Source organism: Neospora caninum, chromosome IV (assembly GCF_000208865.1).
Source record: "Neospora caninum Liverpool complete genome, chromosome IV".
In the NCBI taxonomy this organism is placed as follows: Eukaryota; Apicomplexa; class Conoidasida; order Eucoccidiorida; family Sarcocystidae; genus Neospora; species Neospora caninum.
In genome coordinates this window covers 75,115-90,817 of record NC_018389.1, presented here as the reverse complement: position 1 = coordinate 90,817, position 15,703 = coordinate 75,115, and the positions used below count along the sequence as shown (strand labels likewise).

Sequence of the window (15,703 nt, the reverse complement as noted above, 5' to 3'; positions counted from 1 at the left end):
TGGCAGGAATCATTCGCCCCGCACGCCTGCGCTCAGAGAGGCAACTGAGAGGGACGGAAGGAGACGTTTCGCGCGGAGGTCGAGGAGCTCTTTCCATTGCTCTTCGTTCGCGATTTGCTTATCCTCGAACGCACACACGGGTTCGGTCCCCGTTGGAGACTGAAGAGAGGAAGAACGGTCGTGGTCGAGAAAGGTCGGCGGAAGAACGGGAAAGACAAAGGGCCAACCTAGAAGAAAAAACTTGGCCGCGTGTCTCCGCGATGCCTTCCAAGAGTCGGACGCCCTCGCGGGAATCCGCTGGCCACGAGGTGCGTTTGCCGTTTGCACACACGTCACTCTGCCAAAAAAGCCGGGAAAAAAAAGAGGGCGATGGGCCCCGGCTCGCCCCCTCTGGGCTGTTTCGGAAGAGAGTCACCTCGAGGAAAAGCGCAGGAACGGTTTGTCGGTTCGGACCTGCTGATGCCGCGGCGCGGAGACTCTAAAACGAGCAGAACAGCGGAGGCAACTAGGAAGCACAGTCGTAAAAGAGCGACACGAGCGAAAAAAGTCGAACAGGAAACGAGGACCGAAAACCAGCTCTTTTCCAGACGACGGAGGAGACCTGGCGCGGGCCACGCACACGCGCCGCCGAGCGAACCGCGCTCGGCCGGTTGAGGTGTATCGAAGTGGCTCGATCGGATGGAAACCAAGGAATTTGCAAGTGTCGTGGCAAAAAAAGCGGTACACTAAACGGCAACAGAGAAGACCCCAGGAGAAACCTGCCGATGACACCGAGGAAAAATCCCGCTAGATGATGGGTGAGTTCGAAAAAAAGCGGTTCGTGTGGAGGGAACCAGAGAAGACACTGCATGCACAGAGAGCCCAAAAAGACCCTTGAAAAGCATACGTTGCAGCCGGCTGCACGTCCCGCTCGCATCCACGGGAAAATTACATTTCCTCTGGTCCCCTCCTACGTGGAGTTGTAGTGACAACGGTCCGTCTGAAGAAAGTACTCTAGACCGCTTTACAGGGAAGAAAAGTTTACCTTCGTCTACGCGCATGTGGGTATGATCTCACTGTGGAAGCCTTCCAGTTCACACTTGCCGGGTCCTGTGGCAACGCGTAACAGCAATTTCCTTTCCTGTTTAATTCGGTAGAGCCTGGCGTCTTTCTGTGCGATTCGAGGGCCCCTACTGCTTAGTCTCGTCTAGCGCTGCCGTCGAGGCCGCTCTCACCGGTGTGTGGCAGCCGGAAAAAGTGTCTCGTTCCTCATTTCCCGAAAACCCCGGCAGAGAGCGGAACGGAGGCGTTTCTTCTGCATAGCGTCGACAGTTTCCGTCGGCCGAATGACATCGGTCTTGGCGCCACTTGCTTCGCAGGTCCACTCAAAAGAGTGAAATGGACCCTCAAAAAAGAACGCTCAAAACAGCCTAGCTGCGACTTCAAGCGGGCAGAAAGGTGACACAAAAGCTCTGGCTCCGAACCCATTCGTCCGTTATTCTCGCGTAGCAAGCCTGTGGGTGTCCGAACCGCCTTTTGTCGATGAGATGTACCACTCAGTGCGTCGATCACCATGGAAAAAGTGCATGATGCCACGATTTAGCCGGTTGCTGCGCTAGACAGAACGGAGAGACGCACCTCCAGCTTTATATCCGTTCCCTGTGTGACACACGACGAAGAACAGCCGCAATCGCCTGACCGTTCGTAGGTACGGTTCCCCCGGAGATCTGCGAGTTTTTGCTCAAGGGTGATGATTTCATGTGATGACGCGCGAGCGCGCCTCACCCTGGAGGCTGTGACGTGGTGTGGCTGTGTGAGGCAGGGGCTAGCTCTCCTTTCCTCTTGGCGCAAGGCGCCTCTGGACCCAGCGGTCTGACACTGGACCTTATTCTCCCGCTCTCTTGCGTTGGCCCCGCCAGTACAGGATAGTGTATACCCCGTAGCGCGGCAAGTAGAGTCGGTTCGGCCGTGTCCCGAACCGAGGAGGCTCCTCGGGCAGCTGCCCACCTTGCAGCTGTGCCTGGGCATACACTTGCCGACTCTGTCATAGACACGTCCGCGGATTTCTGCGCTCGTCCCCGCATTTCAGACTCAACGTCCGTGCAGGGTTTTGCACGCGAATACCTGGAACTGTTGAATGGAAGGCCCCCCCCCCCCCTCCCCACGACTCAGCTACGGTTCCTGACTTGCATACTTTCCTACACTCACCATGAACTAGAAATTCCAATGCTTTTGGCGGCAAATCACCGATATTCGTAGGGTGGGTGTTCAGATCGCTACGCGAGTAAAGTTGCCTGAGCTTGCCCTCTCCGCATGTTTCCCGTTGCGTCGTCGCTCTCGACCACCGAGTCACCTTGAGTAATAGGAAGAAAGTCGTGTGAGTGTGTGTGTTTCTGGAAACTACGACTCTCCTCTTTGTCTCATTTCTGTAGATGGAGAGAGCACAAAGCCGGAAGGAAGAGATCTCTTGGGAGGCCACACTACTGCCTAACCGCCGGTGCGTGCGCATGCCACATGTTCCTGTGTGCCCTCCCTCTTCACCGGCACCCCCAAGCCTGCAAAGGTGTCCACACTGGTCCTACGAGAACGATTTCCTCAAGAACTAAAGAAGCACCTGTGCGTGCATGCGAGCAGTGCGGAGAGACGGGAAGCACAGCTTTCGCTGTTTCACCGGCGCATTTCTCACACGACGCGCTGCAGGCCGTTCGAGAACGGTACACAAGCGATCGCCGTGGCCAAGAGGGCCGCCGAGCAACTGGGACGACCACTGGCGTCGACACGAACCAGACCTTTTGTCAGACGCACGCGTTTGCTCCGGCCCGGACCTCGTGAGCGCCGGGGGACACGGATTATACAAGGAATGACAAATGTTTGCGCCTCGGATCCGCCAGAGAGCCAACCAACAAAACGCGTGACAGAGAACAAGACTGGAATCCGTTCCCTCCCGTAGTTTCGCAAATCCAAGTGCTGCACGGGAACGCGTGTCAGGAAGCTCAGATGCGCAACGCACCTCAAATGAAGGGGCTCTGTTTCGCTGCGCTTAAGCCGAGAGCACGGCTGAACGCGCCTTGCCGCGAGCAAACCTGCCTTCCGATCGAATCACATGCGTGGAAACTCACGCGCGAATTTAAATCCCTCGCCACGTGACGCCTTCGCATAAACATTCCCAAATGTTGACGCTGGCGGCGCGCAACACTGGAAGTCGCTCCCCAGTGCATTGTCACGGGTCCGCAAACACGAGAAACTTTGGGGACCTGCTCTCCGCCCGGCACTCAGCGGCTTCAGTCAAACGTCAATCACGTCCCTGACATTCTCGACTGCCGACAACACAGTGTCAGCGTTCAACGAAAAGGCCCCAACGCAGTCGTCCGTTTTCGCACCACGCATTTTCTGCAGTAACGGCCCCCAGACCCGCGGAGCTTCACGCCGCTCCCTGCGTGTCCTCTCTGGGGGCGTGTCTCACATCCGACACAAACGCGAACGCGCGGCGCTCGAACGGAGCTCTTCTGTGCCGCTGAAGCCTCCTGCATTCTCGACCCTGTCTCTACGCGGCGGCGCCGTTCAGCGAGCGCGCCTCCCCACCACTCGAGCAGAGGCGTTGACGTCCTGCAACAAACGTCGGACGCGGTCCCTCTGGGACCGCTCGACGCGAAGACGCATCCCACGGGGTGGAACCGCCCTGCTTCAAGTCCTTTGCCTCGTTCGCGCCCTGGGGACGGCTCTTCAGCGAACCGTAGGGGGGGTGCGAGGAGAGCCAGGACGACGACGGAGAGGAGTGGTCGTGAGTCAGAGACCTAAGAGAGCACTGGCTATCGAGAACTGCTCCGTCAGCCTGCCCTCTTGCCGCACCCCTCTCTCGCCAGAAAAGGGGTACAACCAAACCTCTGTGTCAGCCGACGCTCGACCGTCTCCACGGCTCTTGGCCCGGAGACGCCGTCTCGTCTGCTTCCACCGACCCCTGTGCTCGGCTGTTGCTCGTGTGCTCTACTCCCCCCCCTGGCCCTAGAGCCCTCCTGTTATCCTTTCCTGTCTGTCTGTTTCCTGTCTGCCGTGTCGCATGCGCTGCTTTACCAGGCAGTCTGTAGCCTGTTACCAGCCCCCTCCACGAGTTTTTTCTCTCGCCCACTTCTCTGAGACCCTTCCTCGACGTGCTTTCTCCTGCCTCCGCCGTGTTTCACCTCGACCTTGCCAGTCGCAGCGTCCGCCGGTGCCTCGGCTCTGCACTCGTACCCCTTCTTCGAAGCAGCGGAGAGCGCAGCGCCGTCCCCCCCGTGGAAGGCCGTTCCCCGAGACTCCTCGGCGTTGCCCGCCGCGCAGCCTCCGTACGGCGGCGGTCCCTGGAGCGGGCGAGACACGAGAGTGTCAACGTTGCTCAAATCGCGAAGAGTCACCATGTCCATAACGTCATACTCTCTGGTGTACCCGACAGGAAAGATGCACCAGAAGGCTGGCGGGCCGCAGAACGGCGTCTGCTGGCTCTTCCAGAATTCCCGCTCCCTTTCGTCATCGCGGGAAAGAGGGTCGGTGCGCTGTCCAAAGGCCCCGCCACTCGACCACAGAGCCAGCGCGTCATCGCCCGCTGGGTCCCCGTGTTCTCTGAACATGTCGAATTCCTGAACAAAGCTGCCATCGTGCGGCGGGCTCCCCACCCAGGCAGTCAAGTCGGGGAAAGCGCCGGAACTGGTCTTTTCCAGGGGGTGCACGCCCTCATTCAGAGGCGAGGACAGAAGCACGGCGCTGTCCTCTAAACACGCGAGCTCGCGGTTCCCCGAAACGTACATCAGGTGGTCTTGCAAGTGGTCCTTGCGGGGGGCGTCCTCGCCGACGCCTCTGTCGCCCGCGCCCCACGACCCCGGCTCGCCAAGCCTCTTTCGGTCCCCTGGCCCTCCAGTTGCCGCCCCGGCAGGCCCAACGGGGGATTCCGAACGCCCTACGCGACTGCCGTCCAGGGTAGCCTCCTGCACGCCACAGCTCTCGTGTAGGTTGCTGCCCATGCATGCATTTCTCTCCCCGACTCCGTCGCTCGCGTCCACAGGACACAAGAGCTGCCTTTCCTCAAAGCGGCTCCAGACTCCGCGGCCCCCTCCCCAGACAGGCGACGAGGGACAGCCGCCTGGGAGAGGCGCTTGCCCTCGTGGACTTGAAAAGTCGCCTTCGCCTAGGTCTGTGCCGTACGGCCACGCAGGCCTCGGAGACACACTGTGCGAAGGCGCGGCGTTCCCGAAAGGTCGAGGTGCGTAGAACTCAGCACCTGGAGTAGAGGCGTCCTGTTGCCATCCTGGCGGCTGCGTCAGGGGGCCTGTGAAACAAGCCGAGCAAGGGAAGAGAAGGTACATTCAAACGTGAGCGCAGCGGGCAGCGGATGTGCGCGAGGGTGGCATGCAGCCGACACAGCGTGAGGCGCCGCAGACTCAGAGACACTTATCCAGCTGCACAGACACGCGCTTGAAAAGCGAAACAGCCACCGTTTTGGATGAGCGGAAGGGACGCGAACCGGTTGCTAGCTTCAGCAACTGAGGGTGAGCAAGGCGCCGCTGCACTCGGCGAAAGCATGCACATCATACGGCTTTCGCCTGTCCCTGCGTCACCGGCAGGGTTTTTTGTCAGTCCAGCGCACCTGCTTCTCCTGGCTTTAGCGTTCCTTCGGTGCCGGCCCGCTGCGCCGGCGTCTCTCCAGGGTTGGAAAGGCACCCCACGGCGACATCATCGGGCGTCTGAACTCCTGGAATGGAGAAGCGCGTTCGCGGCACCTGTTGGAAATCGCAGGGAAAGGATCCGCTCTGAGACATGGGAGAAGCGGATTTCGGGGAGCACGAAGCAACCGTTGAATTGCAGCAGGAATGCTGGTAAGGCGACGCGGTCGACGCCGTAGTGAGACCTGCGTCGCTGATGGCCACTGACTGTCTCCGTGGAAGCGCCGACCCAGGCACAAAGGGACCCGGTTTCTCGGGAAACGCTTCAGGGCTGCCGAAAAGCTCTCTGGAGGCCCACGCGGAAGCGTCCTCTCCCCTGAAGGGCGGAGAGAGCGGAGAGGCGCACCCCACCGACGCTGCTCCCGACACCTGGCTCCGAGAAGCGTCGCCGTCCGACAGCACGCAGGCTGCGTGCGGAGTCTGAGGCGGAACGGAAGGGAACTCGGCCGAAGAAAACGAGGCCGAAGAATACGAGGCCGAAAGGTGAAGAGATCGTCGCGCGTCCTCCGTGCCGGGGGCCAGCCCTGCGCCGGGGCACGCGCCTGGTCCGGTCCCGGGTTGCGCAAAAGCTTGGCCGTTCCTCGGCCACTCTCTGGGAGCGGGGAGGCACATCGGGGGCCCTACAAAGGGACTGTCGCTGCCAGGCGCTTCGGGACCCGCCCTGCCGGCGCCTTCGCTGTCTCCCTGGACCCGCCGCCTCTTGGCGGTCTGCTCCGCCTGAGTAGTCGGCGCTTCTCCCTGATGTCGGCCTTCCCCCTCGAACGCAGTTCCGCTTCCCACGAAGCTTGCCATTCGCCCGGGCGCCGGCGACCCAGTCGGGGCCGTGCACCCGATGACTTGGCAGTCCTTGTCCTCTCCAGGGATCCCCGTGTGCGGGCCCCAGAAAGGCGACTGCGGGCGGTGCGCTTCAGGCGGGGCGCAGGGCGCTCGCCCGTTCACGTAGCCTGAGCCGTTCGCAAACGGCGGGTGGCGGAAAGTTGACACCGCCTGAGAGACAAGAAAACAAGAACAGACACCGGTTCGAGGGCGTGAAGCACAAGACCACCGCAGCGAACAGTCTCGACCGACGGGCGCGTTTCGCCTTGGGGGCGTCTAAAGGATACTCACCGGCGCGGCCGCTTCAGGCGAAACAGGCCCGTAAGGGTACGGAGGCGGATATTGCCGCATCGTGTACAGGTCGCCATGCGACTCTACAGCCGCCTCTCTGCGATCATGGAAACCTGCGGCAGGGGAGAAGGAGGTCGCGTGGGGCACAGCGAACGTGGGGGGCAAGGCCTGCGGCGGAGCCTCGCGTGGTTCCTCTCGCCACACGGCAACGTGCATGCCTGGGCCTTGGTCGAACATCTGAGGCCCCGACAGGGGCCCCGGGATCCGCCCGGGGGGGAGGTGCGCGGGGCTCGGGTAGTCCCCACCGGGCACGTGTCTCGCGCTGCAGTCGACGTAGGCCGAGACACCGCCGGGACGAGGCAGGCCGCCCGCGGAGGATCCAGCTTCGCTGTCTTGAGGAGCCTTCTCTTCACTGGAGGCGAGCCCTGAGCCAGCGCGGCCGCCTGCGCCTTTGGCCTGCCAGCGGGAGTCTCTCTGGCGCGCGAGGTTGCCTCGGGGGCCGCGCAGAGACGTCCCCTCGGCTGGACAGGACGGCAATCCGTTCTCGCTCCCTGCCTTCTCGCCTTCTCCTCGCCGACTGCTTTGGCCGTGCGCATGCTGGGAGTTGCGCCCCGAGTTGTTGTTTTCACGGACCCAGGCCAGCACTTCCGGGCTCAGCAACCGCGCGCCGTACCGGTAGGGCATGCCCGAGGTCGTGTCGTCGGGCTCCGGGACAAACGCTGGGGCCTGGTCGAAGCGGCGCGGCATGTACTTGCGGCACTCGATTGCGTGCACGAGGACGAGTTCAATCGTCTCCCGCGAAAGGTCCGGCACGAAAAACTCCACAGTCTTCCTCTTTCCCTGGCGCGTGTGGTAGTCCACAGACCAGCACGGACGATGCTTCTTGAAGTAGAGGCCGACGACATCGCTTCGCGGCATGCGGTCGCCCTCGAGCTTCAGCGCAGCCGCCTTCAACTTGCGCAGCTCGTTGCGAGCAAGCATCGAGGTGGCCCACGCACATACGTCCTGTTCAGCGTACGAATGGAAACGCGACGCAGACGCGGGCTTCAAATCGACATGGCCCTGCGTCTCGCCTTCGCCCGAGCTTCGCGCCTCTCCAGTCCGGGTTGCGTCGCCAGCAAACCGCACACCGTCGCTCGGGCCGCCTGTCTCGCCCTCGGTCGCGAGTTCTCGCGGTTCACACTCCTCTTCCTCTTCCTCCAGTGCGGCCGTCTGCGCCGTTGTCTCGCAGAGTCCCCCATCTTCTGAGGGGGACTGAACGTCGTCAAGTTCCGTGACGCTCGCAGGTTCCTGCGACACCGCTTCGTCGGCACACAGCGTCCCGGTCTCTGTCGCCTCCATATTCGCGTTGCTATGTTTCTTCTCCGATGGAGTCCGCATCGCAGACGGCAGAAACGCGGCAGGGGCAGCGGGCGGAGACGTCAGGCCGTGAGCACGAAGAAGAGGACTCGTCGCTTGCGACGGACGAAGCGTGAGAGACGCCGCAGAAGCCTCCGTCTCTTCGAGGAGAGACCGTCCCCTTCTTCTCTCCCGCGCGTTCATCGTCCCTCGGCGTCGACGGATTTCGAAGCCTCTCCTGGGAGGTCAGGTAGCAAAGGGGAGGCGGTGCCGATGAAGGGAGAGGCCGCAGCTGTGGACGCGCTTTGGAGACTTCGGCTTCTCAGCCGACTTCGCTCGGGCGACTGCACACGATTGGAAGGCGTCGCTGGGAAGACCGCCGTTGCAGACGAGGAAAAAACGAGATCAGAACAGGACTCAGCGGAAGAAAAGGTCGACGGGCGCGTGCGCGCGGGACAGGACGCGCAGGAAGGCGAAAGAGGCGGAGCTGCTGGAGACGCTGCCGCCAGTCTGAGCGAGCGTTCTGAAGCAGTCGAAAGATTGAATTTCGTCTAAAGTCCGAAACGCTGCCCAACGCCGACCTCATATCCCCCTTCGTCCCCTCGTGTCTCCTGCGAACCAAGCTGTCAATGTGGCGTGGAGACGACCTCTCTGAGACGGCTCGGAGGGGACAGGAGACAGGCGCCCTGAGGGCCCTCGAATCACGAACTACGCGGCTCCTGCCAGCGTCGCGCTCTCCTGTCGAAGTGACTCGTGCAGCGCAGGAAACCTAGGGGCCCGGGAGTCGCCCACTTCGGGCCAACGAGGTAAAACGGGGATTAGGCGACGCCCAGAATGGAGGATCCGAGAGGCTGTACACCGACTGCAAAAACACATGCAGCCTAGAACCTGAAGAAGCGAAGGGAGCTCGGAAAAAACGATCTCAGAAGTATTCGGGAACAAGCCTTGGCGGCATAGGCGAGAGAGCAGAGAGTGGACTAAACGTATACATAGATTCACAAGGAGACACGCGGAGGTCCGTCGCAGGTGGACGTCTCGGCGCATCGAAAACCAGTCGACAAGTCTGCTGATACCTGCGCTCCAAAGCCAGACAAAAGGCGCTGCCTTGAAAAAGACGAAGGGGCCTTCACAGCGGTAGAAAGCCTTCAGAAGAGATTTTTGGCGACAGAGAGCGCTTCCTTATAGCATCCTGCCCCGACGGCCGTCGAGAAACATCGCCCCCCTCCACGTGATATCTTTGGCAACAAACGAGAAGCGATCAGTAAGCACGTGTATCCAAATGGTGCTACATCGTCGCATGCTCATATACAGGTGTACTTGGACACGGAGAAAAATGCACATGCATATCTGCAGAAAAAGATGGCGCGATGCGGAAACACAAACGCATCGCTCTGGCTGAACGGGAATGTGGAACTATGGAAACATAATCTTCACACGGATCGGTGAACTGTAGTACACTTGCAAGGCACCGCGCAAAATTCTCGAAAAAGGGCGGTTGGCTGCGGGTCAGCAGCTGCCTGCAGAAACTTAGGGTGTTCACCCTCGAGAAAGAAGCGGAGTCGATAGAGCCGACGCATCGAGAGTCACCTGCACTCTTGGGGCGAGAACAAACTGAGGAGCGGAGGATTCGGAGGAAAGGGAAGAGCGACTTCTAAAGCGACAAAACGAAACTTCGGCCTGGGCCTCGAGGGGCACGCGGCTCGCCAGTCACCCGCCGGAGGCGCCACGACACAGCGCATGACGCCCCATGAACCTAGGGTCTGTCTATCTGAACAGATTATCTTTAGGGACAAAAAAAATCTACAAGCACACAATCTCAGGCAATTTGACTTCGTGCAACCCCCTGGAGTGGGGTGTACCCGCCCGATCCTGAGGTGAAGTATGCCCGGAGTTCCCGGGCGCGGCGCTCGCCCGCCTGCTCACACTTCACGTTGAAAAAGGTTATGTTCCCAGTTGGATTGGAACAGATATGGAGCGGTGTCATGTTGGAGCATCGACTCCGCATACCGCAAATCGCCGTTTTTTACCGGAGGAAAGGTCGCCAATCCGAGAAAGAAGGGCGATTCGCCGGCGCACGAGCGGCGAGAGGGGGAAGGCAGCGCCGACACCTGTTCACATTCCCTCGCACCGCGAATTTTTCTGCAGAGGAAAAAACTAGACAAGGCTGTGAAAAGTAAAAAAGGACAATCCGTCTGACACAGCACGGCCTCCTCGCGCCGAATGGCTCGCGGGGAAACCGCCGTGGCCTGAAAACTCAAAGTCGAAACAAATTTACCGTCGATCCTGTAGCCGCAAATAAGGCGGCGGGTCCAGGGGTCAAGCCCCAAACAACTGCGCGCTCACAGCCCGCGAAAAGGATGTGGGGCGCGTGAGTTTGGCGAGGAGCCCGCGGCAGTTTCGGGAAGAAACGGGGAAACGGTCTCGACGCGGCGCGGATCGCGTGCGGCTGAAACAGCAGAGAAGGTGTCGTCGCAGGTAGATGGGGGACACATTTTTCAGACCGTTCTTCTCCGACTGCTGAGGCGCTACATGGGCCAAAAACCTTCATTCCTGCAGTGCAAAAACCTCTTCAATACACATTCACGCAGGGATCTGTGCCAGCCAGGTAGCGGGAGAGGCCGGAGGGGCTACCCCCGAGAGGCAACGGCACGGTGGCCGAGCAGAAGAGTGGTGAAGCGAAACGGTTCGGACTGTTGCACGGTCGCGTGCACATGCTTTTGCCACGAGCATGCAGCGCAGCTTTCAGGAAAACAAACACGGAAAACAGACCACCTAAAGTCGCAAACGAAACAGCAGAAAACTTCAGATACTGCTGAATGCTCGAGGCCAGGCGGATTCTGAGGCCGCTCGCGTGGACCGCGTAGCCGATGCCGCCGAAATCCGCAGGGTTCCAGTTGAGCAGATGGAACACCGAAGCTGGCAACTGTTCCACGTGAATGCATCTCTTTCGATTTCTCTGCACACCACGGGCACCTTATTTCAGACAAAGTGCCTTAATGGAAACTGGCAGCTCCAAGAAGTCAACACAACCGCAAAAATCCCGGCCAAGAGTGGCGCCCCGTCGGCACATGCCCCATCGCCCGCCGGAGAGAACGGCTGAACCTGGATCTCTGGCAACAGTCCACAGCGGGAGAAAGTCGCGAGAAAGGTCTACTAGCGCGCACTGAACTGGAAGGATAAAAAAAACCTTTGTGAATGTGGGGCTCGATGCATATCTGTGAAACAGACGAAATGGTGTCGCCGCGGTCTAGTGCCGGTCGAAGTGGAGTGTGCCGACCCCGCCGGTGGGCCAAACGGCTACTTTTCCCTTACCCTTAAAGGTCACCGCCGTTCTCAGCGGGATGTGCAAGAGGCTGGGGCGCAAGCAGTGCCAAGTAAAGAAAGGAAATGCAGAACTGGCGTGATTTCGATGCTGAAATCCACGCTTCTAGACAAGCATTCGTAGCGGTTCTGCGACCTCAGAAGGCAACGTGCTCGGCGTCAGATTTCGATTTCAATGCGGCAAGTGGCTCTGCTACAGGGAGCGCTTTTATTTCGATGTTTTCTCGTTAACTCTAACTGGGGTTCCCGTTCGGCACAGCCTCCTGGAACATCCGGACCACCCCATCGATTTTCGGGTGAACTGCGACGGTGGATGAAAAAGCCTCCCCAGTAGCTGTGTCTCTGGCATGCATTTTTGTCGATCACCGGGCGGTCTCTGTCGATGGCATTAGAAGACACCTCAACGTACACAGAATATCGGTCACAAAAATGTGGCGCCATCTGCAACAGGTTTTACTTTTGATTTGTGAGCCTGAAAGTGCGCGCCTGACTCTGCACTGTCCCCTGTGATCTCAGCGCCGGAAATCCTGCGGTGCGATTGTGAGCACGTGTGACTACGCATGGCCCGATTTACAGTTTGCCCATCTCCCGTTCTCATGGTCACTGAAGGGAAATTCCCATTCACTCTTTTTCGAAGTGCGCGATCGCGTGCGGGTGTTATGCCAAGTTGCGGACGGCGGTAATTACATCGCGCTACAGCTGTCTGTGGCCTTCTTTGCTTCGCATACATTCCCGTCACGAGGTTTCTGCGCAACGACCCCTGTGCGTGTTCTACTGCCAGTCCTTTGCTCATTTTGTCGGGCAGATGCACACACACGCCGGTTCTCCTCAATTTTTTTCGCGGCGGGACATGTGAAAAGTGTGGACTTGAGGCTTCCCCGGCTCGAAACCCATGAGAGTGCGTCGCTGATCTGGGACGACCGAACCCCTTCCTTGATGTCCAAGTCCACCGCTCATTCCCCGCGTCGAGGCGTTTCCTGCTGATACCCCTCCCCGTTGCACGAGCGTCTACATACTTTCGGGTTTCGATCTCGCGATGTCAGGAGCGTCGGGACGGGGTGGGTTCCGGGAGTACGACTCGCCTGGTTCTCGGAAATTTGACGACGGAGTAGAGCACCGTCAGCGAGCAGAAAAGGCGCTGAAAACCTCTGTCTTTCTGCTCAAATTCTCTCCAGACTACGATATCGCAGCACTCGAGTACAAGGCTGCTGCCGAATGTTTCCAAGAAGATCGTAGCGAACAGGCTCTTGCCCAGGCACTGCACTGCTGGCAAAAGGTCGTAGAAATTCGCGATAAGCAACAAGATGCCTTTGGCACGGCGCGGGCTCTCGAGCAGGTATTTTTCGGTTTTTCTTCAGGAGTGTAGCCGCCCGTTTCTCCGAGAGTGTCTACGGTGCAACGCGTTCACTGCCAGTCCCAGCAGAAGCCCATCCCGAAAAGTTGGACGAAACCGCCAGTTTTCCGTCCGATGAAATTCCATGTTTTTAGCTCTTGACGTGACGCTGTGTGGCGTCACGACGAACTGCTGCGCACCTTGCCGTTTCAGGAGACTCCGCAACTCGGCTTTGTAAACGCCTTCCCATTTTCGCAGTCCGGGACATGCGTGTGGCACCGGAATAGTGGGCTCTCCACAGCTTTCGGTTGTCCTCCTTCAGTTTTTTGTCTCCGCCTCAGATCCCGGAGTTCTCCTTGCCTCGAACCTTCTCAGTACCGCTGGTTGCAGCGTCGGTTTTCCGTGTGTGTGTCAGATGGCTGTTCTGCTGTCCACGAGCCAGCCGGGGCAACTGAAAGTGGATTTCTCGGAAGTGATTCGCCTGCAAAGGGAAGCGGCGCATCGGTATCGACTCGGAGGCAAAGGCGACGCGGCGGTGCGCGTCCTGCAGAAGGCTGCCAAGTTCAAAGAGGAAAACGAGAACGACGGCCGTGGCGCTGCGGAGATCCTCAGCGAGTGTGTGTCCATACACGAGGAAGACGAGAAGTGGCATTACGCTTCAGAGGTTTACCGGGACCTCATTAGCCTCCTTGCGCGAGAACGCATGCACGCAGAGCTTCTTCAGGCACTGGATAGGCACGTAAAAGTGCTCCACAGGCTGGGCCAGCAAAACGGCATCTACAAGGCCGCCATGAGCAAAGTGATCGTCTGCCTGACCATGGATGATCCCGTGAGAGCAGATAACGCCCTCTCTGACGAAGTGGTAAGGACATCAGTGTTTGCATCCATCCTTGGATTCATGCATCTTCAGTCCGACGAACGCACAGAAGTGTGCGTTAGGCTACGATGTCTACACAGATCCCCGGCTTTAAAACCCGTCACGAATGAGTGCGTCGGTTTTCTGGTGGGGTAGCGCGGCGCGCACAAACCGTGTCCACGCGTCCAGGCAGACAGGCAGAGGTTCGCTCCACTGTTACTTTGTCTGCGGGAGAGCACGAAGGAGTCTGTCTCCCTCATGGACGTGGCGACACTCTTTCTGATGAGGCTGTGAGCTTCGCGTAGGAATAAAGGTTCAGACGCCTGCCTCTTGGGGCGTCGCGTGTCCTGTTCCTCGAACTGCGGGGAGCACATGCAAACCGTAGTGTTTTGTGTGGTTGGGGCGAGAGAACAAAGCGCTCTGCCGCCTCATAGGTGGAAACGCAGGCGTTCTCGTTCTGCTGCGACATGCAGGCATTTGCAAGCAACTTTTTGGGCAGTCGAGAATTCCATCTGGCTGCCGAGACAGTGGACGCTTACAAGGCGGGTGATTCCCAAGCCCTGGCGGCTGCGCTCCAAAACCAGATGTGGAGTTTCCTTCCGACTGAAATTGTTAACATGGTGCGAGATCTGAACGCGGCCTGCCGTGGAGCGAACTCTCAAGGCAGACTCTCGAGTTGCGGAACGCTCGCTGGTCCACCTTCCCTGGTGCCCGCAACCGCCAGTGCCATCCCTAACTCACCTTCTGGATTGGAATTGACTCACGGCCCATGTCCCTTCTCAAGAGGATTCTCTTCGTCGAGGGTGAAGGACCAAGACTGTCCTGTCGTCGAGGGGGGGAACCCGAGCATATTGGAACCTGCGCATGCAACCCCTCAAAGTACGCCTCAGGTGCCGGCGGATGCGGATGCCACAGCTGTGTCCATAGAGGAGCTTCTTTGCTGAGAAAGGGGAAACCCAAGAAAAGTTCGTCAATCACGATTTCAAAGAACAAAACCTCCAACTCCCCAAATTCCTGTGAATCAATGGCCTGCAGCAGCTCGTTTTGTAAAGAGAGCGCGGACCGTGTGTGAGCACGGGACAGTAACGTTTCTCGCTCTTTGTCCACCGTGCTCAGAGGCGCGGTTGGATATCTGCACACACCGAGGGAGGTCACACAAGTGCCTTACTGCACTCCTGGGGTTCGAAAAATAGTTTATAGGCGTCATGCTCTTCTGTATTGTTTCCGAAACGGTGATGGGCCGAAGACTTGCGAAAGAGGCCGCGTGAACGCCCAGAACTTTGGCGACGATCCATATCACACGATTCACACGGGACTCGAGGGGCAAAGCCGCATCGGCCGCACTGGAGATGCAGCCTCGAATGGACAACAGAAGAAAGGGGCGTTTTTGTCCAGGGGGCCAGCCCGTAGAGGGATGCACTCGCGCGTTCAGAAAGGAGCTTGGAAAACGCAGACTAGTTGCCTGCTTTAGTTTGTTTACGCTGAGTGCTTTTCCGCTTGCGCGGATAGGGCTGCATTTTCGTTTCCGAGAAAACACCTCAGATGAAGAGCGGTTCAGAGGATTCGGGTCCGCGACAGATCTATCCAACACCAGGAAACCTGGGACCTCAGGATCGCTAGGTAGCAATGCACGCGAGGGTAGCCCGTTCTTGAGTTTCCACTGTATTCTTGTAGATTTGCATGCATTGACGATATGCAGACGCCCCATTGGGGGTGTCATCCTGTGTATCCCCCTTTAAAACTTGAATATCTCGCGCGAACGGTATCGGCGGTTGTTCCCGGTGTGATACGGACAGCGGGTCTCGGAGGGAAATCGGCGTTACCTGTGGCTTCAGAGTGTCTCCCGATCGGGTGTCTTCTTGCAAGGTAGTTCGAACTGATTAATGCTGCAAAAATGATCAGCAGAAACGAGGTTAGCTGTGAAATGCTTGTCGAATTTGGAGCTAGCTTTAGCAGCAGTCAAGTTCACGGAGTTAAGGGGCTAAATTCGTCAGATGCCTTCTGGTGTTGGGTCTCCCGTTCGTGAGGCCGTTAGAGTACCGAGGGACTGTACCGCACCGCTGGAGAGCATCCCTA

The 15,703-nt window shown here is 58.9% G+C and overlaps 2 protein-coding genes across 2 annotated transcripts; one reads left to right on the top strand and one right to left on the bottom strand.

Annotated features, from left to right (window-relative positions):
• Positions 1-3,523: 3,523 nt before the first annotated feature.
• Positions 3,524-8,321, bottom strand: NCLIV_009600 (uncharacterized protein; the record flags this gene model as incomplete). Its single annotated transcript, XM_003880475.1, has 4 exons — positions 3,524-3,773; positions 4,051-5,278; positions 5,597-6,659; positions 6,780-8,321. The coding sequence occupies 4 exons, from the start codon at positions 8,319-8,321 to the stop codon at positions 3,524-3,526; spliced, it is 4,083 nt and encodes a 1,360-aa protein (XP_003880524.1).
• A 4,153-nt stretch (positions 8,322-12,474) lies between these two features.
• NCLIV_009590 (gi20748, related) lies at positions 12,475-14,571 on the top strand (the record flags this gene model as incomplete). Its single annotated transcript, XM_003880474.1, has 3 exons — positions 12,475-12,774; positions 13,187-13,633; positions 14,101-14,571. The coding sequence occupies 3 exons, from the start codon at positions 12,475-12,477 to the stop codon at positions 14,569-14,571; spliced, it is 1,218 nt and encodes a 405-aa protein (XP_003880523.1).
• Between the last annotated feature and the right edge of the window lie 1,132 nt (positions 14,572-15,703).